General features: G+C 42.8%; 1 protein-coding gene across 2 annotated transcripts in view; it reads right to left on the bottom strand.

The window, feature by feature from the left end:
• PATJ (PATJ crumbs cell polarity complex component) overlaps positions 1-25,615 on the bottom strand; it is a 324,218-nt gene that overhangs the window by 285,910 nt on the left and 12,693 nt on the right. For both annotated transcript variants that reach the window (XM_084769227.1, XM_084769228.1), the window contains exons 2-11: positions 24,141-24,196; positions 23,875-24,041; positions 23,126-23,323; positions 19,793-19,932; positions 18,466-18,661; positions 15,586-15,714; positions 7,190-7,408; positions 5,466-5,565; positions 2,972-3,063; positions 1,218-1,359 (exon numbers count right to left, since the gene is read on the bottom strand). In XM_084769227.1, the coding sequence (XP_084625353.1) occupies positions 1,218-1,359; positions 2,972-3,063; positions 5,466-5,565; positions 7,190-7,408; positions 15,586-15,714; positions 18,466-18,661; positions 19,793-19,932; positions 23,126-23,323; positions 23,875-24,041; positions 24,141-24,162 (1,405 nt within the window). In that variant the 5' untranslated portion in view covers positions 24,163-24,196. The remainder of the gene's footprint in view (positions 1-1,217; positions 1,360-2,971; positions 3,064-5,465; positions 5,566-7,189; positions 7,409-15,585; positions 15,715-18,465; positions 18,662-19,792; positions 19,933-23,125; positions 23,324-23,874; positions 24,042-24,140; positions 24,197-25,615) is intronic.

The following is a 25,615-nucleotide window of genomic DNA, read 5'->3' as shown; positions in this document are numbered from 1 at the left end:
TGGTCTGCAGCTTGCTGCATAGATCAGGATGGACTTGAGCTCACAGAGATTTGCCTATCTATGTCTCCTGAGTGTTGCGATTAAAGACCTCCTTCATCACACCTGGTGCAACTGGAGTTAATTATAGTTCCTTCTTTGATGCCAGGCAGAGGGGCTGGGAAGATGGCTCAGTAGTGCAGAGCACTGGCTGCTCTTCCAGAGGACCTGGATTCCGTTTCTAGCTCCCACATGGCAGCTTAAACCTGTTTGTAACTCCAGTTCCAAGGGTCCTGATGCCCTCTTCTGGCCTTCATACACACCAGGCATACATGGGGTGTACGGATATACATGCAAACAAAAACACTCACACAAACAAAATAACGAACTAATTGTAAAATTGTAAAAACGCCAATGCGAGCTAGTGAGGAAGCAGAGGAAGCCAGCCGTGCACCATCAGCGCTTCACCAACACAGCTCAGTAAAGGCACTGCCGCCAACACTGATGGCCCCAGTTCAAGCCCCATATGCTGGAGAGGAAGCACTGTCTCCCAAAAGATGTCCTCTGATATCCATAAAACTGTATTTTCCCACACTGAAGACTTGCTATTTCTTTCTTTCATTCATTCATTTATTTATTTATTTATTTATTTTGGTTTTTCGAGACAGGGTCTCTCTGTGTAGCCTTGGCTGTCCTGGACTCCCTTTGTAGACCAGGCTGGCCTCGAACTCACAGCGATCTGCCTGCCTCTGCCTCCCGAGTGCTGGGATTAAAGGCGTGCGCCACCACCCCCGGTGACTTGCTATTTCATAATTTTACTGACAAACATTATTTTTAGTAAAAATGTTCTTCATAAAAATTTCTATTTTATTTTCTCACCATACTTCAAAAGGCAAATCAGAGAGACAACTACAGTAAAACACAGCGTTAAAAGCAAGGGATTACAAAATGTCAAGGCATGAGACAAATGAAGGGTCCTGGATCAAAAAAAGTGGTTTGTGCCTCTATTGAGAGGCGCTCTGGGCTCACTCAGCCAGGCCTGCGTCCTGTCATGTGGGCTGGTGCACTGCAGCCGACTGGGGAAACGGCTCTGCAAGGCAGACAGCTGACTCGCCTCTCCATCACTGCATTACTCAAGACAAGTGACGTTTCCTACTCAACCTCGCAGACCAACCTCCACACCCTGGCCATTCCTCTAGACCCAACTCCAGGGAGAAGAAAGGGGCAAGAGCATTAATTACCTCGGCTTGAAGGCTGTTCAAACGGAGACGCAGATGAAGATGCTTTCCTGCGAACTAGCGTTAGGTGCACCACCTGCCCAGCATTCCGTAATACTTCAACAACATCCTGGTTGGCAAAACCCTGAATATCCACACCATCCACCTGAGACATTAAGAGACAGGACAGAGTTTCAAGCACACCACTAGTGCCAGTTTTGTTTTGTTTTTTGAAAGAGGGTCTCACTATGCAGTGCAGAGAGGATAACTCAGTAACTAGCCCAAGCTGGCCTTGGAGCCACAGTGTTTATCGTCCTCAGCCTCCCGAGTGCTGGTATTAGAGGCAGGAGCCATCCGTCATGCCTGTCAGCTGCTCCAATCTTTAATTCTGGCAGTGCTGAATAAAACTGAGTAACTAATTTTATCCCCCAAATACAGCATATTAGACCAGAAAGCAGTTTTGAATTAAAAAAAAAATAGTTTTGCTAATGAACTTATATGCAAATTAGAAAATAAATTCAATCTTACAGTTTTAAATCACACATTTTTAAATATCAGCCCAACAGAGGCTTTAATCTCTAATGATAGTCAACATTTAAAAATTTTAAAAAGCTATAAAATCTGGTTAATTGTTTGACATAATCCTCAAGATATACCAAAAATTCACTAACAGCACTAAAGGGTTACTATACCTGTGTGTTATTATTATGTGATATTTTCCAAAGAAACACCCTGATCTCCCAACACTGGCTCTTCTGGTGTCCTGAAATATGTATGTGCAAGAAGCCTGGCAGGCTAGACCATTGCTTTAGGTCTCCTCCTCACTTTTCTCAAAGCATGCACTGCTTCTACTGGCCTCCAGACACTAAAATCACCAAAAGGCAGTTTCAAAGCCAATGTTCCTGAAAGGTGCTTTCCCAGATGGACTCTACTCACAGCACCCGCATCTGGTTCCGTGTCGGTCAGGGTGTGACGTGTATGTAATGTGAACAGACAGCAAAGCATGTAGATATAGATTTACTGCTAAAGGGGGAGGCTAATTTTAACTAGCAAAAGGCTATATTCTCAGGTATTTCAATTTCTGGTGGACTCAAATTATTCTAAGTAGAGAAAACAGCAAAAAGAACTGGTAAAGATTCTTCACTGTGTGTAAAATGGGTAAATGCATAGACTCTTAAAGATGGTTTCCCAGGGGATATAAAAATGTCTTTCAACCACATTTCTATGCATATTTTTATAATGTATATTTATTCCTATCAATATGTTTAATGGAGTATTTCCTGTTTGACTGGATTTAGAGACTCAAATCATATAACAGCCTAAATCAATGTGATTTCACTGCACTAATAAAGTTAATTTTTTAAAACCTTATAAGCTAGGCATGGTGAAACATGCCTGTAATCCCAGCATTTGAGAGGCAGAGGCAGAGGCAGAGGCAGAGGCAGAGGCAGAGGCAGAGGCAGAGGCAGAGGCAGAGGCAGAGGCAGAGGCAGAGGCAGAGGCAGAGGCAGAGGCAGAGGCAGAGGCAGAGGCAGAGGCAGAGGCAGAGGCAGAGGCAGAGGCAGAGGCAGGTAGGTCTCTTGAGTTCAAGGCCAGCCTGGTCTGCATACTGCTTCGTAGGCCAACCAAGGCTACACAGAGAGATCACGTCTACACATACACATACATACTAAAAGCAAACAAAACTTTTAAAATTAAACTAAGTCATCTTCTTCTCCTGTATATGACAGAACTTTCTCCAACTTGATTCAAATGCCCAACAGAAAGTTGTTACTTACAGCTACTATTTTATCATTCACTTGAATTTGGCCATTGTGGTATGCAGCACTGTCTGGTATTATACTTTTCACATAAATCCCCGAAGCCTCCTCTGAAGGTGCACAGGCATACAGAAAAAGGAAGAAAGCTAAAATTAGGACCTGACTGCAAAATTCTTACCAAGAGGTTAATTAGCTAAAGAAGCTGACTTCATAAATACTATTTTGAACACATGCAAAGAAATTGATGGATTATTTCAAACTGTCACCATCACAAGTGACCTGAATTAAATGTGATTTGACTGATGACTCCCCTTCTGGAGAAAGAACCAGTAATGGAAGCTTGATGAAGGCATCTCTGCCTAAGCGGCGTTCTGGAGGGCCAGGATGAACCCTGGTCTGTCTCCACTTGCACTGCTGACTCAGCTCAAGGTCTCATCAGTTTTCACCAGCATCATGACAGGAGTCACATGTCCCCTGGCCTATATTTAGTTCAGTGCTCATGTATGTCATCCAGATACAAAGAAAGGCGCATGTGGCCTTTTCAAAAAGCTAGAATGGGGACAGGGAATGGCCTGGCAATCTGAGTTCAATCACAGGAGCACACACAAATGTGAGAAGAACCAACTCCCCAAAGTGGCCTCTGACCTCTACAAGGGCAGGCACCCCTAGACACGTATAATAATTTTAAAAGGTAGAAGGAGCTCAGCAATATAAAACAAGCCTTATATTGTAAAGTTACATATTTAACCATAAATAGCTGTAAAAATGATAACCATATAATAAGTACATTCCCAAGAGAGAGAACTAGGAGGGAAACTGAGAAACTAAAAAACTAGTTCTTAAAGATTTTATTCCCAGTGCCAACAATAATAATATGCAAACTTCATTGAATTACATCCCAGGTCTCCCATAACATGGAAAGTAACTTATTTTTCAATACCATCTCCCACGTCACCCAGTACAACACTGCAGCACATGCCACATGCTTTTCCAACTCTGAGTCTCACTGGTTTCTTCCCTATCTAATCCTCCTTTTTTGGGACCAGCTCAAACACTTCTGAATTTTCCTACACTTCAGTCTTTCATCTGCTGTACTAGGACAGTTGCTGGCCTCTCTATTCAAACAGGTATTTTCAGTTATCTTTAAAGATGTAAAGGGTTCTTACACTTTAACTACACTCCCTGAATGGACTTTGTTTGCTTTAGTTTCTAAGAAGAAGTTTCTCTGTGTTGCCCAGAAGAGCCTCAAACTAGCCAGCTCACGTGATCTCACACTGCAGCTGCTGAAGGGGCAGATGACAGGGATCGGCCACCACTCCTGTTCAACACCCAGCAGCACAAACCAAAACCCAACAATAAACTCAGTATCGTACAAGTTATCTGTATACAAGTTTTTACAGCTGCTGACATTTCAAATGGCTCATTTGTTGACTCGCTCGCTTCACCTCTCCAACACATCCACGCCCACTCAGGTTCTGACTAAATAAGCTAAAAGGCCCCTTTCTGCATCAGTAACAGAAACATTAATAGTTTTCCAGTTCATTAATTACTGCCTAGGCACTGAGGCCTCAACCACAACTCCTGGATGATAGGAGGCTAACAACTTAATACATTTTGTGCATCATTATTTTTTACATCCATATTTAGCTTTAAGTGACTTATTTATATTCTGAACCTATAAACGGGTGGCACATAGAAGAATTAGAAGTTTTGAAGTCAGAAATTTCATTAGGCTAAAATAGCATGACACAGTCTGACATGAGTGTCATTCAGGCCTGTGCATACATTAGCACTCTTAATCTCTCCACCTGCTCCTAGTATGCACAGTTTTTTTTTTTTTTTAGAGGAATTAACTCTCTATATTTGCTATTTTTCAGAAAAACTAAAATACTTCATAGGTGAATTTTCATGTAACTACTAAATATTTTTAAAGGTTTATTTTTATTTAACATAGTAATTTTTTAATTACCAAAGGAAAACCAACAGCGATAGTTACTGCTGACTTTCAGGTACATTTGAAAAATCTTATTCAGATACTTGAATCATGTATTCTTACACCGCACTCCCCTTATATAAAAGAAAAAAATAGTACTGATAAAATATTTGTTCTGTCTTACTTTTTTCATGACTAAACACAGAAATAATATATTTTGGGTATTTACAATATACAACATATGCAGGGATCAATTTATTTTACCTAACATATAATACTGTATAATACATTAACAGTCACACAATATTCAAAATGGAACTATTTTATAAGCAAAGTAAAGCCCAAATGTTCCAAAGTGGACTAGATATTAAATTCCTTTGTTACTGACTATAAAGCCAGCTGTTAAACCACTGAGACAACACGTGACTCTAATCACTTAAAAGTAACGGCTTGCTATTACAGATTCATGATTTTACTGTGAGTTTTAAATTAAAGTCTGCAGGCACTTAATTTTATTATGTAGAAACCTTAACATCCTTTATAATTACCCCAAATGTGAGGCAGAAATGATTCACTTACCTGGATGAGCTGCTCCAACATAGCCAACAACTCGAATCCCAAGACTCTGTCCATCTTTTCTAACAAGCTCAACACTGTAAGTCTCAGAAAGAGAACTGTCCTGCAGGGAAACAGCACACGCACTGTTACAGTTTCAGCTGCGTAACTGCATCCACAGCCATTCTGTGCAGCCAGCTTGCCGAGGACTTTTTTTTTCTGTGACAAACTGAATCTAAAGATGGTTCCCATGATTCTCAAACCGGGACCCACTCCTGTACTTGTAAAATCACATGACAAAGAGGAGATCATTCGAGTGAGCCTAATCTAATCACAGAATCCTCTTAAAAGCAGACTTTTCTCCTGCAGGTAACAGAAAAGGCAAAGAAGAAGATTTAAATGGAGGAGATCAACTTGCTGTTTGTCAGTGGAGGGGTCACACAAAAAAGATTGGGAACAAGGGGACCCTACGAGCCTAAAGCCATCCTGGCTGGAGGCCAGCAGAGAAGAGGCCTTCCACCATACGCAACGACCTCCATTCTTCCATCAGCCGGAACGGGCTCACGAGCCCAGGATGAGAACAGAGCCCAGATGAACCAACACCTTCACTCACCCTTTAAGAATCTAAGCGGAAAACCCAGCCACGCCCACGCTGACTTCCGACCTACAGAACCGCAAACTAACCAAAGGTCCTGCTGCAGAGCTACCTGCACGAGAGCTTGTAGTGTAACAGTAGAAAGTTTATACAGCCATTTAGAAAAACCTTAGGCTGCTTTTTCTGAATCATAAACCTAACAAAACATCTAAAAGCTAAGGGAAAGGCTAGTTATCCTAAACAGTATTTTGAAAAGTGGTTCTAAAACTTCAGTATTTAATATTGTCTAAATATTTCTTCAAAGGAATAAGATATCTACACCCTAATGCTGCTTTTTAACTCCAAGCACCAGCATCAGAACTAAACAATAGCATCAAGTCCCCACGCATCACAGAGCCCCGCAGCCCTTCACTAGAGTGAGCTAGAGCAATGTAGGGAATACAGATCGGTTTTCCTTACAACCTAGAGAAATTGCACAAAGTAACACCTAATATCATAGACAGAAAATGCCTGCTCATATGGCTCCCCAGTAGGGACAAGCAAAGACCTAAGCGCTGCCTGTGAAGGGAAGGGTTGGCTTGCCACTTGTTACTCTTCCTGCCTCTTCATGCTTTTACTCATGGGGAACAGAAGGCAGGGGATGAGGTTCAGTCAGCAAAGTGACTGCTGTGCACATGTGAGGAACAAAGTTCAGAACCCCAGACGTTAAAAGCTACACATGGTAGCACATACAATAATCTCAACACTGGAGAGGCAGACACAGGAGGCCACCCAGTCTGGTTTAAAGGGCAAGCTTTCAACTCTGAGGGATTCCGTCTCAAAAATGAGGTAGAGAATCATAGAGGAAAACAATGATGTCTGCCTTAAAGGCACATGTGTGTGCACGTACCTGCACATATGCACATATCTATAAACACACCACCACCAAAGAGAGGGGGGTGGAGAGAGAGAGAGAGAGAGAGAGAGAGAGAGAGAGAGAGAGAGAGAGAGAGAGGAGTGCACATGTCCAATGTTCATCACAAGTTTTCCTCTGCTTCGCTATGAGCACTGAAGTGTGACCTATCCTAGTGTGGTCGTCCAGCTGCGGGTATTTCTTATCTTGCACTGTATCACAGACAACATCTGATGTAAGAAGAATGGCGTCTACACTCACTGCAGCAAGAGTCTTGTTGGCTGCAGCAGGCAGGGCAACAGGTAAGGACGCAGGGGTGGGAGGTGTTACTGCAACTTCACCAACAGGGTCTCTGGCCACCAGCATCCTCACTGAATTCCCACAGTTCCTTAGCACTTGAGCAACTTGTTCACTGGTCATCCCTTGCACATTTGTACCACCAATCTTCAAGATGTGGTCCCCTGTCTGTAGCCTTCCATCCTTTAATCCAAGAAAGAAAAAAGCAAGGTTATTCAGAGAAATCAATGATTTAGCTTAACTACTTAATAAAAACACATCAAACTTTGAATTCTGGAAAATTGACTGACAAAGCAACTTCAAATGCTGGACAAATATAACATTTCTAATGATCTACTCAGCTGGCAAAAGATAAGTTCCCTGGTAGAACACAGAAGATGGAAGGATCCAGAATGAACTAAGGTATCAGAACTCTTAAAATAGCATCTGCTCACGGGTTTTAGTATATGACTAACAGCTCAGAGCCAGAGCACAACGACCATGAATGCAAGGAGCAGACCAAAAGCTGGGGACGTGCAGAAGGAAAGGCGGAATGAAAGGGCTCAGCATAAAACTGAGGAGCCCGTAAGCCCCAAATGGTGAGCAGTATGCCTGGGAGCAGAGAGCTGCCATCACGGCTGGAAGAAGCTCTAGCAATGACCTCTAAGTCAGCAGCATGGACGAGGTCAGCAGTTTCAAACTGAAAAGGGAGAGCTATGTATATTTTCCAAGAACTGTCAACAGGATTGACTGATAACTTCTATATGGAATGTCAAGAAAGGGAGAAGGAATCAGAGCCCCAACATTTTAGCCAAGCAAGTAGAAAAGATGGACTTGTGACCTGAGCTAAAGCAGCCTGAAGAGTGAACGGGAGCAGAAACCCTGAGGGAGGCCTGGAGATGAAGAGTCTGAGACGCCCATCAACACCACGTGGGGATTATCAGGGACACAGCTAGATCTACAGGCTGGAGCTCAGGACAGACATCAAAACCACACATTTAAATCTGAGCACAGAAGCATTATATGACAGGGATTTAAAGTCCCAATTCTGGATGAGTTTAGGGCAAGCAAATCTTAAGCTGGGTAATAAAAGTATACTGTTAGCAATGGTTGTTCTTTTAAATGTGTACATGTGTATATACTGTATCACAGACATAATTCATGAAAATATACATCAGTTAAAATTATTTAAAGAGTCTTCTTTTTGTGAAACTCTGAAATAGCTGATCCATCTGCTTTTTGCCTAAGTTTGTTTCATTAGAAAACCTGAATCCTATATAATTACCTTTAGTACTGTATATTAAAGACACAAAAATGTCAATAATGATGATCTAAAAAAATACATGCCTGCAAAGTACCTTACAGGTTAAAATAACTTCTATGGCACATGCCTATGATCACAACACACGGAGACAGGAAGACTAAGGCCAGGCTGAACCACACAGAGAATATAAAACCAGCCTAGCATATATAGTGAGACATTTTCTCAGAAAACCAAAAAGAAAGCTAGACATAGTGGCATGGGTCTTTAATCCCAGCACTTGGGTGGCAGAGGCAGAAGATCTCTGAGTTCAAGGACAGCTTGGTCTACAGAATGAGTTTGAGCACTGTCAGGGCTACACAGAGAAACCATGTCTCATAAAACAAAACAAACAAAAAAAGAGGAGGAGGAAGAGGAAGAGGAGGAGGAGGAAGAGGAGGAGGAGAAGGAGGAAAAAAACCAAACATGAAGAAGAGAAAGAAAGGGAGAGAATTAATTAATTCTATCTTGTTCAAAGAGTAATTTAAATTTAGAACAAGAAAATTTAGGTTTAAAGGGTTAGCTGGCCCAGCAGGGTGACACATGCCTTTAACCCTAGTATTCAAGAGGCAGAGACAGGAAGATCTCCTGAGTTTAAGGCCAAACCAGGTCTACATAGGAGGTCCAGGCCAGCTCTACACAGAGAGAGAAAAAGAAAGAAAGAAAGAAAGAAAGAAAGAGTTGACTGATCTACCCATGTTCAAAAAGCTAGTAAGTAACACCAAAGCTCAATCCAAAACTGGCTGCCTGGCTGCTTGGCCGTAGTGGTACAGGCCTACACTCCCAGCACACAGGAGGTAGAGGAAGGAGACTAAGGTGTTCAAGGTCAGCATGGGCTATGTAGCAAGTTCTAAGCTCCTGGCTTGCATGAGACCTTTAGGGGTGGGGGACGTCTAATTTAAGCAGCCCACTGGTGTACAGCAGGTTGCTCTCTAATACACTAAGGATATACCAGACGCTTATTCACCAAGAGGCCAAGAGACTGTCTATCATGATCAAAAGATTTTAATAGAGTGAAGATGAAAAAAGATGTTTGCAACTTGAGTGCAAACAGCTCTAGGATGAAGCAGTGGGTGCTGGGACAATCTTCTGGGCTTCATAATCATGCTTCCAGATGACACCACTTAGAAGCCACGCAAGAAATACTGAACGAATAAGTTTTACAAGACTCAAGACAAAAAAGGGCAGTTTGCTACCCTTCCTATTTTTTCAAATCTACAGGACCCTGAATGAAAATAGGATTCGAATCAAAATACCAAGTACAAAGCCATATGCTGCGCTGTGAATGCTACAGAGGGTACCAGAAACGAAAGACAAAGTGGAACAGCAATTCAACTCATAACATCTGAAAAAAGGTAAGACAAGAAAGAAAAACGAGGAAAAACCTGCTGGAGGAGAAGAATGAAGACCAGCTGCCTCTCTGCTTTAGCAATGGTGACTTGATATGGTGATATGACATTCTATTTCTACCCAGGCAGCATCCCAGGTAAAATCAACACCAACTTAGGAGAGATCCAGGGGCTCAGCAGCCGCTGCACAAACTCTAGCAACCTGAGCCTAGTACCTGGGACTCACGTGCTAAGCCGGATGTGCTCACAGGTACCCGTAATTCCAGCAGTGGAAGCGTGGTGTCACACACACACACACACACACACACACACACACACACACACACACGAATAAATAAAACTTTTCCAAGTAATAAAAGTTGTTTTTGTTTGTTTGTTTTTTGGTTTTTCGAGACAGGGTCTCTCTGTGTTAGCCTTGGCTGTCCTGGACTCGTTTTGTAGACCAGGCTGGCCTCGAACTCACAGTGATCCACCTGCCTCTGCCTCCCAAGTGCTGGGATTTAAGGCGTGCGCCACCTTCAGCAGCACTAATGAAAATGGGCACAGCTGCCTGGGAAGCGGACCATCAGGAACAGAAGTGGGGCCTGGCCAAAACGATAAAGAATGTTAGCTTGGCAAATGAAGAATACTTTACCATCAAGTATATATTCAGTCACTTCTCGGAAACTATTTTTTCTTTATTTTACCTCAACTTTTAATTTAAGATCACGTAGATAATTTGCATCTGTCACTGAGAGTCAAACATTTTTTTCTTACAGAAAAACAGGTGTTTTTAAGGAATTAATAAGTCCAAAAATATCCATCAGGTTGATAGGAAAGATGTCAAAATGGCAGCTGTCTTGTCTAAGGCCAAACCTGCATTTCACTGATAGTCTCCTGTTCCCATTCTCTTTCCACGCTGTAGCTGGAGACACTCTTGTTCTTTAAATCACAAAGCAATGAAAGCCAACAGAGCTGTCCAACAGCTGGGCACACTGCACACTGTGCTGTGCCTTGAAGTTGTGACCCTCCTACCTCAGATACTGAATAGATATACTTCGAAAACAAAAATTAAGTTCTGAAAACACTTATACATTTGCAACACTTTTGTAGCATGAAATGTCCTAGAGAAGCATGGCACAATGGCCCACCTCTAACCCCAGCACTCTGCGGGCAGAGACAGGGCACAATGGCCCACCTCTAACCCCAGCACTCTGCGGGCAGAGACAGGGCACAATGGCCCACCTCTAACCCCAGCACTGTGCGGGCAGAGACAGGGGCACAATGGCACACCTCTAACCCCAGCTCTCTGCGGGCAGAGACAGGGCACAGTGGCACACCTCTAACCCCAGCTCTCTGCGGGCAGAGACAGGGCACAATGGCACACCTCTAACCCCAGCTCTCTGGGGGCAGAGACAGGGGCACAATGGCACACCTCTAACCCCAGCTCTCTGGGGGCAGAGACAGGGGCGTCTCTATGAGCTCAAGAGTAGCCTGGCCTCACAGTGAGGTCCAGGCCAGTGCTACGTAGCGAATCCTCTAAAGGTGAGCCCGATGCTATGCACGGGAAAGAATATCTGAGGATTGCTGAGAGAGAGGCCGTTTTGCTTTCCTTACCTGAATCTATGTATCTCCCTGTCCACAGAATGCCCGTCTACATTAACTGACAAATAACCAGACACGGTGGTTCACATCTGTAATACCAGCACTCAGAATGCAGACACAAACATTTCACCCTTGGTTTACAGTCAGTCTGTAGTCTGGCCTGTAAAGTAAGATTCATGGCCTTGGCCATTCTGGGCTAGAGTAGACACGAAGGAAGAAGAAAGAAGAAAGAGGGAGGAGGAGGAGAGGAGAAGAGGAGGAGGAGAGGAGGAGGAGGAAGAGGAGGAGGAGGAAGAAGAAGAAGCCGCCAACTGCACTGGTGTGACTTGTGGTCCCAGCATCCCAGTGCTGAGATGGAAGGCAGAAGGAGAAATGTGTGGATGCTCACGCAGCAGCAGGACCACAAAGTGCTCTCCAGTACATTCCCACCCAGTTTTTACGTTTTGATGCTACTTTCTTCCCGTTCAGAGAGGATCTCTGGAGTGGTTTATCTTCATGGCCAATTGACTGAATTTGGAATTATCTAGGAGACATACTTCTGGAAACGTCTGCGAGGGTGTTTCCAGAGCGATAACTAAGGAAGGAAGACCCACCGTGGATGTAAATGGTACCTCCCCATAGCTAGGGTCCTGCCCTGGATAAAATAAAGTAGGTGAGCACCACCATCCCCTGCTCTTTGCTCTCTACCCTTCCCAGCCACGAACTCTTATCACGACTGCTTCCATCACAATAGACCAAGAAACAGGATAAACCCTGCTTCCCTGGAGTTGCCTCCATCAGGTATTTGGTGGTAACAATGAGAAAGTAGTTACTGCACTAGCCTAGGATGTAGGAGTGTTGAGAGAAAATGCTCACGCCTAGATAAAAAGCATCGGGTGCTACATGGTGGTTACAGGTGGAGCATTTGGAGGATTATATGACATTAGCAGGAATAAGAGGAAAAGTGCCTGTCACTCTCCAGCTGTGCAACCTTGGACCGTTTCTTTAAGGTGTCCATATCTATAATTTGGAAATAACACTTAAGACTGTTGTGAAGATTGCATTACAACGATGTGTACTAGGCAGATGACCGTGTTTGGCACACGCTCCTGCTTCCCCATTACAAGTCTATGATGGGCAGCCTTGGGGCCCCCCCTCGATGATCTGATCCAGTGACGAGCCCTTCCAGGAAAGGGTGAGAATCAGAATTAGTCTCTTCCCAACAGTGCCTCGATGGGATTAATCTGGGAAACCCTTCACATCACAGTGTCCTTGCAAAAACTCATAATGCACATTAGTATATTAAAAGCTCCAAAAATTCTTACAGTAAAGAAACTTATTTGATTTCACTTAAATTTATTTGGTCCTTTGTTTTTCAAAATAACTGCTGCACTTTGCAAATGTCATTCCATCTGGCAAAGAAGCCTGTTAAAATTGCTAAGAGGCAGGGGGCAGAGGGCAGGGGAAAGATAAATATGAAAATATTGTATAGTGTCTCATCTAGGTTACAAAAAAGAAATGTTTTTTAAGATTTATTTTATTTGGAAGCTAGAAAAGTGTTCGGAAGTTGCAAGTGCTTGCTGCTGGAGTTCAGACCCCAGCACCCATGCAACCAGCCAGGGTCCTGCCAGTGCCTGCTGCTCCCGCTCCGAGGGTCCCACACGCCCTTCTGTCTCCATGCGCACACTCATACACACAATGTTGCTCAAACACACAGACACGTATTTGTTTAGTATATTGTATTTTATGTGTATGAGCGGTTTGCCTACAAGTATGTACATGTACCACGTGCACACCTGGTGTCTCTAGAGGCCAGAACAGGATGTTGGATCCCCACTGCTCTTTAAAACTGAGTCATCTCTCCAGAATCCACTATAAGTATGTTTTGAAGACACACACAGTAATCACACATGTGTGTTGTCTGTGGCACATATGTATAGTGTACGTATATGTACACGCAGGTGCACACTTGAGTGTCCTGCTCTATCCCTCTTTACCTTCTGACTTGACACACAAGTCTCCTTCACTGAGCCTGGAGACAGGCTGGCAGCCAGTAAGCCTCAGCATCCCTCTCATCTCCGTTCCCCATAGCAGTTTCAGGCAAAGGAGGCCGCAGCTGCCTGGCTTTTTACATGGAGGCTAGGGATTTGAACCTACATTCTCCTGTTTGCGAAGCAAGCAGTCTTACCCACTGAGCCATCTCTCTAGCTCTCAAAGCCCCTTTATATTCCAAAGAAAATGTAAAGACAGAGTGATGAGGTATAAAAAGCTAAAGATGAGCAAAATAATCATCATCTTTCTGTTGGTTATTTCAAAATTCTGAATAACATGTTTTAAATAACTTAAGATTTATTTTATTTTTGGTGTAGAGCATTTTGCCTATATGTATACATATGTAATACACATGTTCTTAGAGTCAGCGGAGGGTGCTGAATAACCTGGAACTGAAGTTATACAGACTCTGAGCCACCCTGTGAGCACTGGGAGTTGACCTTAGGTCCTCTACCACAAGTGCTCTAACCACTGAGCAATCTCTCTGATCCCGTCCCTTATTTTTTTAATGGCTAATTTATCCAAATGCTTTAAAGCAAAAGCAGGACTCCTCAGACATGCATTGGAAGGTCAAAGTTCATTGGCATTAATCATTTTTACTGCATCATACAGAACTTTACTTAAGTGAATTTGACAGCTGTCATGAGTCTGGGGCCCCAGCCTTCTTCTGCATTAACCTCCCATAGTTTTTATTTTCCCTCAGCTTTCGTATGATTGGTGCATACAGATGTGAACAGGAATAATCTTTACTATTACTATTATTACTACTACTACAAGAACCGCCTTGATATCAATGACACATGAAAGGCATTAGTCACCAAAGTCCCCACAGACCAAGTGTTAAGAGCGTCTACAAATAAATATGCTTAGCACAGGAAGGACAGGAGGTAGAGTGAGGCTGAATAATTGCAGGAGATCCAGCCATCTTGGTCAGAAATAAGCAGCTGAGGAACCTGCTTCCCTCAAAGCTGAATCTGTACAACAAATTCATCATTTTTACTTATGTGTACATTAGAAAGGATGCATTTATAAGATAGATAATAATCAGTGAGATTTCATGTGTTTTCTGATTACAGATTTCAAGTTAGTTCTGAATTATCATGAGCATTCTATACAACATGAGCTCAAACTCAAATCTCCACAGTAGAGTCTAACATCTAATTAGAGGCTAGAGGGATGGCTGGCTCTTCCACTCGCAGCTCTTCCGGAGGAACCCAGTTTAGTTCCCAGCGCCTACAGAGAAGACACACAACTGCTGGCAGCTCTAGCTCCAGGGTCTCAGACACTCTCTTCTGGCCACATGTGGCATACACAGACATACACATACTAATAAATAAGTAAACAAATAAAACCAAATATAGTACTTAACATGTTCTTCCATATAAAATTAAGTGGAAAAGAAAATTATCAGGCTTTTACATGGCCTACTTGTTTTTCAAACACAGCTAAACAACAAAGGGTCCACACTTGACTTCTAATACCAGAAAATAACCAAGTGAAGTCTTACATGTACAATGTTGGTACAAAAGAAGCTTTGTTTGTTTTGATCTACTATTAACACGGGAGGGGCTTGTGTCATAGTGCACACGTGGATGTCAGAAGACAACTTCGCAGAGTCGGGTTCTCTCTTTCTACCAGTACATCAGTTCCAGACTCAAGTTCAGGCTGCCAGGCTCTATAGCACCTTCACCTGCTGAGCCGCGTCACCTACCCAGGACAACGGCACATGCTCACTGAGTCTTCTGACTCTGTCACCGAGGCTCTACAGCACCGTCACCTGCTGAGCCGCGCCACCTACCCCAGGACAACGGCTCATGCTTATTGAGTCTTCTGACTCTGTCATGGAGACTTTGAAAGACAAGCTGAAGAATAACACAGATGTTCAAAATGCAAGTACTCATTAACAATACTTTACTATAAAAAATATTTTCTTCTTATGTAACCAAATCCTTGTTAATCACAGGTCATGAGGAAAAAAAACTGTTTAAATAAAGCAAATTTATGGTAAAAAGTGTTATAAGTCATAAACTCTAATTATTAAGTCATAATGCAATATTATTTTCAAATCATACACATCAAATTTTATAAAAGTAAAATGATAAAACAAAGCAACTTACTCGGTCTGCCAATCCTCCAGGGACAATAGTCCTTACAACCACGCCACTGGACTTTCCTCCAACTATCCCAAAGCCTAGTCCCGAGCCATCGTTAATGAGCTCAACGTCTTCAGTGTGCCCCCAACACACCTGCAGATGAACGGCAGGTGAGAGGCAGGGTTAGCAACGCACAGTCCTGGGTTTCCCATTGGTATTACGTAACAGATTTTCAGGAAACTGAAAACTCATACAGTTATCTAAGACAGCTACCTACAGACTAAGATGTGATACACAGGAAGTAGACAGAGGACATGATGAATAAATGGACAGACTGACAGAGCAAGGCAGAGAGCCCACCCTTAAGGGTGTTATAATTCAATAGAGAAAATAAGCATGATTAATTGAAATACAAGGTGGAATATCAGCTCATAAGATATTACAACTTGAAAAGGACAAGAAGCACTTCCCAATCTGTGCCTGTGACCAATGAATGTACATTTGCTAAAAGACCGGCTCAGTGTTACAAAGATTCTAGGAAGGTGGGGAAAGGAGAGTTCATAAAATGTAACTCCAATGCAAAACAAAAGCTTAACGAAAGCAGAAACTTAAATTTAAAGTACTAGCCTCGAGTACCTGTAATCCCAATACTCAGGAGATGGGGGGGGGGGGGGTTATCAGGAATTCATAGCCAGCCTCTGCTACATAGTGAGACCAAGGGAAACCTAGACAGCATGAGACCCTGCTCATGAATAAATAAATGTAATATAAAGAGAGAAAGCATTCAAACTAGAGGGCCAGACAACAGAATGAGCAAAAATTGGAGAAGACTAAGACAATGACTTATGAAAATTAATCTGTCAGCATTCTTAAGAACCAAAGGTTAAAAACAATATGACTAAATATGACTACAAAGCATAGGGAAAGAATGGAAGCCCTGAGTGACAAGGGCATGACCATGTTAAGGACCCATGCCTCAGGCTCATGGAAGTGGCACAGCCTTCAACGGGCTCAGAGAAATGACAAAGGCCTCCTCTGGTCCATGTGCAAATACTGACAGTGTGTCCAGGTAATGTCCATCAGGGATTTCTCCCAGGTTCCTCCCCAGAAACTGCTCCTACACATTAGCTAAGTCAGCCTCTTCTTCAGATGCACACAGCAGCCTCGTCTCCCTGGTCAGCTGCATAAAACAAACATGCTGAACTTCAGGGGGCCGCAGCTTCTCCCTTTAGAGCCCAGGCCACCCAATCTCAGCCTCTCGTGTACACATCTCTGTGTCTGTCCTTTCTTCATTTGCTCACCTCCCCTAGTCAGGGTTCCTGGATTCGTGCGAGGACGATTAGAGACTAATTAGAACTTAGGCGGGAAGACACAAGCCTCTAGCTATCAGACTCCATGAGAAATACACACATTTTCACAGTGCAACTGCAGGACAAAATCTGCTGGAAGATGATGCAGTCATCGTCTTTAGTTAAGCTTTCTATTTTACAGGATAAGAAAGTAAGCGGGAGTATTGGAAATAAGACCTCTGTACCTGGAACAATAGCTACAATCGTAGATATAACAATGTTTCCTAAAATAAAGTTGAAATAAAGCTGCACTCACAGTGTTCACTGGGACCAAGTACTGCCAGCTTTTCAAACTTACTTCCTCTTCACACCTGAGAACTAGACACCATTATTGGTTCCACATAACAGTGAGCAGACTGGAAGCCAGCATGGTGGCCTATACCTGCACCCCAATACTTAGAGAACAGCAGCCAAAGGATCAGGAGTTCACATGAGACCTTGTCTCAATATTTAAAAAGCTAAAAGAGGAGAAGAAGTAACCCAGCCACCTGAGGCGTGGAAAGGGCAGGGCTTGGTGGGATGCAAGCGGGAGGAGGAGGAATGGAGTGGGACAGTCGACCTGACTGCAGAGCCCACGCTCTGCTTGTGCTAAGCAAGGTCCTGCTTCGTTCACTGGATTTATCCTATACACTGCTGTATCGATACTGCAGATTATAAGGACAATGGTGACTTGTTCGGTTGCAACAAGTCTGTGACCTGTGCTTTGCCATTCTAGGCCTGCACCTCAACACTTACACAGCAGTGGCCTTGTTTCCCTTTGTCCCACCAAATAAAAATTAAACAAACAAGGCAACACTTGGTGTTACAAGGAAGTAAGACTTATGCCAAGTCACGGAGGCTCACACATGTAATTGCAGTACTTGCGAGGCACAGGCCAGAGGATCACTGCTTCAAGACCAGCCTGATCTCCAGTGAGTTCCAGCCCAGCCAGAGCCACACTGTGACATCTTACCAAGGAAAAAACAAACAAATCACCACCACAACAAAATAGACCGTTATGTTGGCTGGCAACATGGCTCAGTGGGCAATGTGCATGCCACATGAGCAGAATGGCCTGAGTTCAAATTCCAGGTATGAGTAAAAGCTGAGGTGTGGCGCACACTTGTGACGCAGAGCTGTGGGTTCCCGGTTCCTCCTGTCTAGCTCGAACTTTGAGCCTCCATGGTCAGTGAGACTAACTCAGAAGATGACAATGACAGAGGCAATTGTCTGACATCAACCTTTGCCCTGCCTGCATATGCATGTGCATGTACACACACACACACACACACACACCTGGTTATGTTAATAAAAAACCACAAGACATTACCAAATAAGTTACAAGTAATATTCAATTTGGCCTCTACGTTAAATAATAATCTTCAATAAGGAATCCAAACAGGCATTAAAAGGACAAAAACAAAACAAATTCCTCCAACAAACATCTTGTGAAGCTGCCATTTGGAGATATGATCACCTTTCTACAATAATGAAAAGACTTCCAAATGACTACCAACTATCCTTATAGTGAATAACAGAATTCAGAATGAAATACGTCCCCAAGCTTTTGACCCACCGTTTCAGGCAGAGCTGCATCAGCTGAGCTGGTGGAAATCCGGCCCTGTGTGTGACCCACTTCCCGGGCCACAACCAGCCGCAGAGACCCAGTGGCTTGTTGTAGCAGTGCAACTGCCTGCTGATGGGAAACATTCTGATCCAACGGGATGTCATTAACGGCCAAAATTTGGTCATTTTCCTTCAGTCTTTGATCCCTAATCATACAGGAGAAGAAGAGGTGTTTTAGACAGTGTTATAGCCTGGCCATGCGCACGGGCTGGCTGTGCTGTCCTTCTATGAACCAGGTGCTGCACCAGCAGAGAGGCTCCTCTTCCCCCACTCTACACAAGACACTAAGTCACACGAGGAGATTGCACGGCCGCAAAGAAAAGCCTCAGACTACAAGATTTCTTTGACCAATGAGCCTCCAATAGGCTCTGCCTAGATAGCCTGTGTCTGGGGTGCTGGCATTACTTTTGTGGCATGTATTCAATTTCCGTTCCACATACAGAAAATATTTTGGATGACAAGATGTTAAGAAGGTATTTAGAAAGTTTTCTGCTATGTTTTCAATGTCTGTACCCCCAAACTCATGTGGAAATTTAGTTTCCATTACAAAGGGTCAAGAGCTGGGACTTCTAAGGGAGGGTCAGGCTGGACAGGCTCTCCAATCATGGAAAAAATTGGTGTCTTCACAAAAGGGTGGCTTTAGTCCCCTGTGCCCTGTCTCATCTTGCCTTCAGCCATGTGATGAAAGAGCAAGAAGCCCCAGTCAGTGTAGACATCCTGACACTGGACTTCTCAACTTCGAGATACATCTGTGGCTACCACAAGTTTAGAAACCTCACGCATTCTTTACAGCGAAATGGACAAAGGCCGAGCCCCACAGTCACTTACTACTTCTAGAATAGTGGGACCGATTACAAAATACTAAGTATGTTAAACACCACTTCAAAGTGGTGAAGTTTATACTACTTAGATTATATCCCAGTAGATCTAATATTTTACATTTTGAGTTAGAGAGACTAGAAGTAATCATCTATAAACAGGTAAGATAAATTTGAAAAAAAGTCATTATTGGCAGAATTTAGTGGCCACATCCTGCCACTATTTCTATTATTCTATGAGGAACATGTAAATAGTGAACATAGGAAATGAGTCATAAACCAAAGACTCAAAATTGAGGAGACAAAGACTTTGTGAGGAATTCTTCAAAAATAGCAGCAGGTGAATGTGGAGGTGGCAGGGTTAAGGAACCCTAATCAGCACTGGCTACTATGGTTACTGTAACATTTCAGAGCTCACAGGAGAAGGGGAACCAAGTACACAATGAACTCCATCCTCACCTGTCTGCTACACTCCCTGGATGGACCTCCTTCACAAAAATATCAAACAATCCCAGACTCTGGCTTCTCAGAGCCACCACACTGAATCCAAGGCCTCCCGCTGAAGGGCGTTCTATATCTATGTATTCAACATGCCGGCCCTAAAGAAGGGAAAAAAGAAACCCATTATGTGCACTTAAGTATCTCCTTTCCACAGGACCGAACTGCTCGGCCCCAGCAGCTTCTACGCCATCTCTATCAACACAAACGTCTCAGCAGATTGCCAGTCTGCTGGTGAAGGAAACCTTTTAACATGATTGTTTTCAGCAGAGCATACAGGGTACAGACTGAGAAGCATTCTACAATGTATCCACACTACAAGATAAGATTTTGGGCTAGACAAAAACAGAAACACCCTTTCCCACAGTAAACTCTCAGTTACTTTGTACATAAATTTCTTTAAATTATCTTGATACAAAACACATTTTTAAAAAGGAAAGTAAATCACATATGCCAGAAGCATTATTGTGTTAGGCACAGTCAAAATCAGCTGCGTTTCTATCATTGTTTTAAATTCTACAGCAATGAACTAACAGTCCATTCACTGGGTCATTTCAACAGTTACGAGTGTGAGGACTGTGGGCTGCTTCACCGTTTTGGTCAGCAACTGCATGGACAGGATGAGAGCCTCATCAATACAACCAACCACAAGTGCATCACATGGAGCACATAGAGCTCAACACCAGAAAAAGAAATAAAATGTGTATCCACTACCGTGACTTGAAATGAAATCTTTTGAAATTCCAAGCCCAAATTTGTTTGTTTGTTTGTTTTCCTCTTTTGGTGTTTTGAGACAGAGTTCTATATGTTCTCACAGCTTTCCTGGACCTCACACTGTAGACTAGGCTGGCCTCTGAGTCACAGAGATCCTCCTGTCTCTGCCTCCCAAGTGCCGGAATTAACAAATGTGTACCTCCAAACCTGCTTTTATTTTTAACTGCCTTTTTGTTTAATCATGTATATGGGTATAAGTCTGTATGTGGGTATAAGTCTATATAGGTATAAGTCTGTGTATGGGTGAGTATAAGTCTATGTGTGGGTATAAGTCTATGTGTGGGTATAAGTCTGTGTGGGTATAAGTCCATGTGGGTATAAGTCTATATAGGTATAAGTCTGTGTATGGGTGGGTATAAGTCTATGTGTGGGTATAAGTCTGTGTGTGGGTATAAGTCTGTGTGTGGGTATAAGTCTATGTGTGGGTATAAGTCTGTGTGTGGGTATAAGTCTGTGTGTGGGTATAAGTCTGTGTGTGGGTATAAGTCTGTGTGTGGGTATAAGTCTGTGTGTGGGTATAAGTCTGTGTGTGGGTATAAGTCTATGTGGGTAAAAGTCTGTGGTGGGTATAAGTCTGTGTGTGGGTAAAAGTCTGTGTGTGGGTATAAGTCTGTGTGTGGGTATAAGTCTGTGTGTGGGTATAAGTCTATGTGGGTATAAGTCTATGTGTGGGTATAAGTCTGTGGTGGGTATAAGTCTGTGTGTGGGTAAAAGTCTGTGTGTGGGTAAAAGTCTGTGTGTGGGTATAAGTCTGTGTGTGGGTATAAGTCTGTGTGTGGGTATAAGTCTGTGTGTGGGTATAAGTCTATGTGGGTAAAAGTCTGTGGTGGGTATAAGTCTGTGTGTGGGTATAAGTCTGTGTGTGGGTATAAGTCTATGTGGGTATAAGTCTGTGTGTGGGTATAAGTCTGTGGTGGGTATAAGTCTGTGTGTGGGTATAAGTCTATGTGTGGGTATAAGTCTATGTGTGTTATAAGTCTATGTGGGTATAAGTCTGTGTGTGGGTATAAGTCTATGTGGGTATAAGTCTGTGTGTGGGTATAAGTCTGTGGTGGGTATAAGTCTGTGTGTGGGTATAAGTCTGTGTGTGGGTCTAAGTCTGTGTGTGGGTATAAGTCTGTGTGTGGGTATAAGTCTATGTGGGTAAAAGTCTGTGGTGGGTATAAGTCTGTGTGTGGGTATAAGTCTGTGTGTGGGTATAAGTCTGTGTGTGGGTAAAAGTCTGTGTGTGGGTAAAAGTCTGTGTGTGGGTATAAGTCTGTGTGTGGGTATAAGTCTGTGTGTGGGTATAAGTCTGTGTGTGGGTATAAGTCTATGTGGGTAAAAGTCTGTGATGGGTATAAGTCTGTGTGTGGGTATAAGTCTATGTGGGTATAAGTCTGTGTGTGGGTATAAGTCTGTGTGTGGGTATAAGTCTGTGTGTGGGTAAAAGTCTGTGTGTGGGTAAAAGTCTGTGTGTGGGTATAAGTCTGTGTGTGGGTATAAGTCTGTGTGTGGGTATAAGTCTGTGTGTGGGTAAAAGTCTGTGTGTGGGTATAAGTCTGTGTGTGGGTATAAGTCTGTGTGTGGGTATAAGTCTGTGTGTGGGTAAAAGTCTGTGTGTGGGTAAAAGTCTGTGTGTGGGTAAAAGAAGTCTGTGTGTGGGTATAAGTCTGTGTATGGGTATAAGTCTGTGTGTGGGTAAAAGTCTGTGTGTGGGTATAAGTCTGTGTGTGGGTATAAGTCTGTGTGTGGGTATAAGTCTGTGTGTGGGTATAAGTCTGTGTGTGGGTATAAGTCTGTGTGTGGGTATAAGTCTGTGTGTGGGTATAAGTCTGTGTGTGGGTATAAGTCTGTGTGTGGGTACAAGTCTATGTGTGTATATGCAGATGAACTGCCTACTGAGGTCAGAAAAGTCTTGAATCCCTGGAGCTGTAGTTATAGGCATTTGTAGGCTACCCAACGTAGGTACTCAAGTCTTTGGCAAGAAATTCTAAATGTTCTTAACAACAACAACAAAACAAATAAACAAATAAACCAAAAAACTTCCATGGTCTATCATTTAACTCATGAGAAGTATTAGGGGCTACAGTTAAGTTATCCATTCTAATGTTTTCCCAGGTTTTCCAAATCATACTAATTGTGGTAATTCACAAATCCATTTTGATATAAAATTAAAATAGAAATTTTCTTATGGTGTCCAGTTTTTGTTTGCTTGTTTTCTTTTGTTTTTCTTTTCTTTTCACCAGGGCTTCACTATGCAGTTCAAACTGGACCAAATTAGAGATTCCACTGCATGAGGTGCTGAGTGCTGGGCTGCAGCTTTTGCCGGCATACCTACTCTCCTGTATCTTAATTACAAGTTCCAACTCACAGGTTAAAAGTAATGTCAATTTCTCACAACTACATAAAAACACAAGCAACCAAAATACATAGTAGCACATATTAAGGCAGAAAGATTTAAACATAAATCTCCTTTTAAAACTGAAACAGAAGAAATAATAATAAAGCTAAATACTCCATGACAAGACATAGTCATACCTGAGCCATCTGCTGAATGACTAAGTTAAAGTCTTCATTTCCTGACTTTGGAGTCCAAGGCAATAACCCAGACGGGGCAGCTAAATTACTGCAAGGTCTGTGTGCACTCCCATTTGCAATGGAACCGTCTGTGAACACTAACAAGCCCTTCCGAGAAAATTCAAAGTTGGCTGAAGAATCTGAGGGGATATGGCTAAGCTGTTGGAGAGAAAGACAATAAAATCATCAGCAGAAACCTACTGAAAAGAAACAGTTTCTATATATTACCTTATATGTGTAATTTATATACATATTAAAGAAGTGAGAGGCCAGGCATGGTGGCACCTGACTTCAAGACCAAGACTCAGATACAGAAACAGGAGGATCTGTGTGAGTTCAAGATCACACATGCACACACTCACACAAAATAAAATGTAGCCAAAAAATGGAAATAAATAGACAATAAATGCCAAGAGCTGAAAACGGAGTACAGTAGTAGAGTTCTGGCATACACAAGGCCCCAGCTCCACCCCAGCACTATACAATAAATTAAGTTGAAATCTATTTTATAATTTTGAAGAAAATGTTGAGATTCTAAAGCATTGATCTTTACTTATTTATCACACTCCAAAGCCAAACATAAACCTCACCACCATTTATACCGTCCCCCTGTGCTGCCCACAGCTTGCAGGCCCCATGCGGTCATCGCTAAGCTAGAGTTGCAGTCCTTCCTGCACCTCCTGCACTCCTCCGCTGGAGCGGGAACTTACTTGTCCCTTCAGCTGCTTGACGGACTGCTGGAGTGTGAGGATCTGGTTGAAGAGAGGGCTCTGCAGCATCTCATACAGCGCTGACAGCTTCTCGCTCTGCACCGTGTCACCTTTCTCCTGCAGCTTCATCCTCAGGCGAGCAAGGACCTGCAGGACCTGCATGTTCTCTTGTTACAGGAAGATGATCGGTTCAAGTCAGACACCATCTCACGATCCACACAGAAATCATTAAGTAATTTAAAAATAAAAATATATAGCCTCTATACCTGCAGCAGGATTTTCAGGCATTTTGGATTATTCTTTTCAATCACTTTCAAAAAGCCTAAAGAAAAAAAATTAACTTTCATTACACATTTCTGCAGTTATACAGAGAAAACTAAAGCAAACTTCAAGAATATTCTTTATTAAGATTGTACTTAGTGAAATTCAAATTCAAACCACAAGAAGGCATCAATGTATATCCACTCAGATGGGGAAAGTTAAAAAATACTAAAGTAAGTGTTAACAAGCCTGGAAAGCAGCTAGAACTACCACATAGAGTCAGTGGGGAAACGGCACAGTCACTTCGAGAAATTATTCGGTAGTTTATGTTTACTAAATTTTCATAGTTTAAATCATAAATAGTTTCTGATTCTTTTTTCCTTCTTTTTTGTTTTTGTTTTTTGAGACAGGATTTCCCTGTGTAGCCCAGGCCACCCTGAACTCCCTCTGTAGACCAGGCCAGCCTTGAACTCACAGAGATCTGCCTGTCTCTGCCTCCCGAGTGCTGGGATTAAAGGCGTGTGCCATGCCCAGCTTCTTAAGTAGTTTCTTATAAAGTTAAAAATGTACTAATTATATAATCTACCCTTTCTACTTATAAACATTTACCTAAGAGAAATGAAAATATGACCTATATGAGAAAAAAATAGTATTATTCGTAAACGGCCCAAGCTAGGAATACCCAGATGCCCAATCATAGACACATAAATAAGCAAATAGATATTATATAACTATAACACTCAGGAGAAAAAGGCTGCTGACACAACTATAAGGATGAATCCCAAAAGCACTATGTTGGGGTGGGGAGGCAGGGATGTGGCTCAGGGGGTAGAGTCCTTAGCTATCATGCAGGACATGCTAGGTTCCATCCCCAGTACCACACAGAATGGATTACTATAATCCTAGTACTTGGAAGGATGGGACAGGAGGATGAGAAACGCAAGGCCAGGTTGGGCTACAAGAAATATGTGCCAACAACAAAGCCAACAGGGCTGACTTCAGCATTGGTCAAGATCCAAGCCATCCCTGCAAGTGTTCCACAGTGCGAAAATCCCCCAAAGACCTAAGAACCAGGAACCTCAGACACACTCCCCGTGCACTCGGCATCACAGCTGTACAACTCTCACAACAATGACCAGGGAGCTGCGAAAACACGACAGCCAGATGGCACCATCCTTGTCTACACCATGATGGCCATTAATTTAACTGTACCAATAAAGCAAAGAATCCAAGCTCACAACCCTAAGGTGCCATTGTTCCAGCTGAACGTCAAGTTGACATGAGAGTAACGGGAGCCTGGAGTGCAGACGCCTGTGAGAAGCAGGTGGGAGGGCAGGCACCATGACCCTTTAGGAGGACCAATGTAGAGCTGTATATTTTATTCACATTCTCTTTCCCCAGAATTTCAATTTCTAGGTCTTTCTCTCTCTCAAAGGGCACAATGATACACACACACACACACACACACACACACACACAC

The sequence above is a fragment of the Acomys minous genome, assembly GCF_964271855.1.
Source record: "Acomys minous genome assembly, chromosome: 1".
In the NCBI taxonomy this organism is placed as follows: Eukaryota; Metazoa; Chordata; class Mammalia; order Rodentia; family Muridae; genus Acomys; species Acomys minous.
Note: the sequence above shows the minus strand (reverse complement) of the source record. Positions and strands in the feature narration are given on the sequence as shown.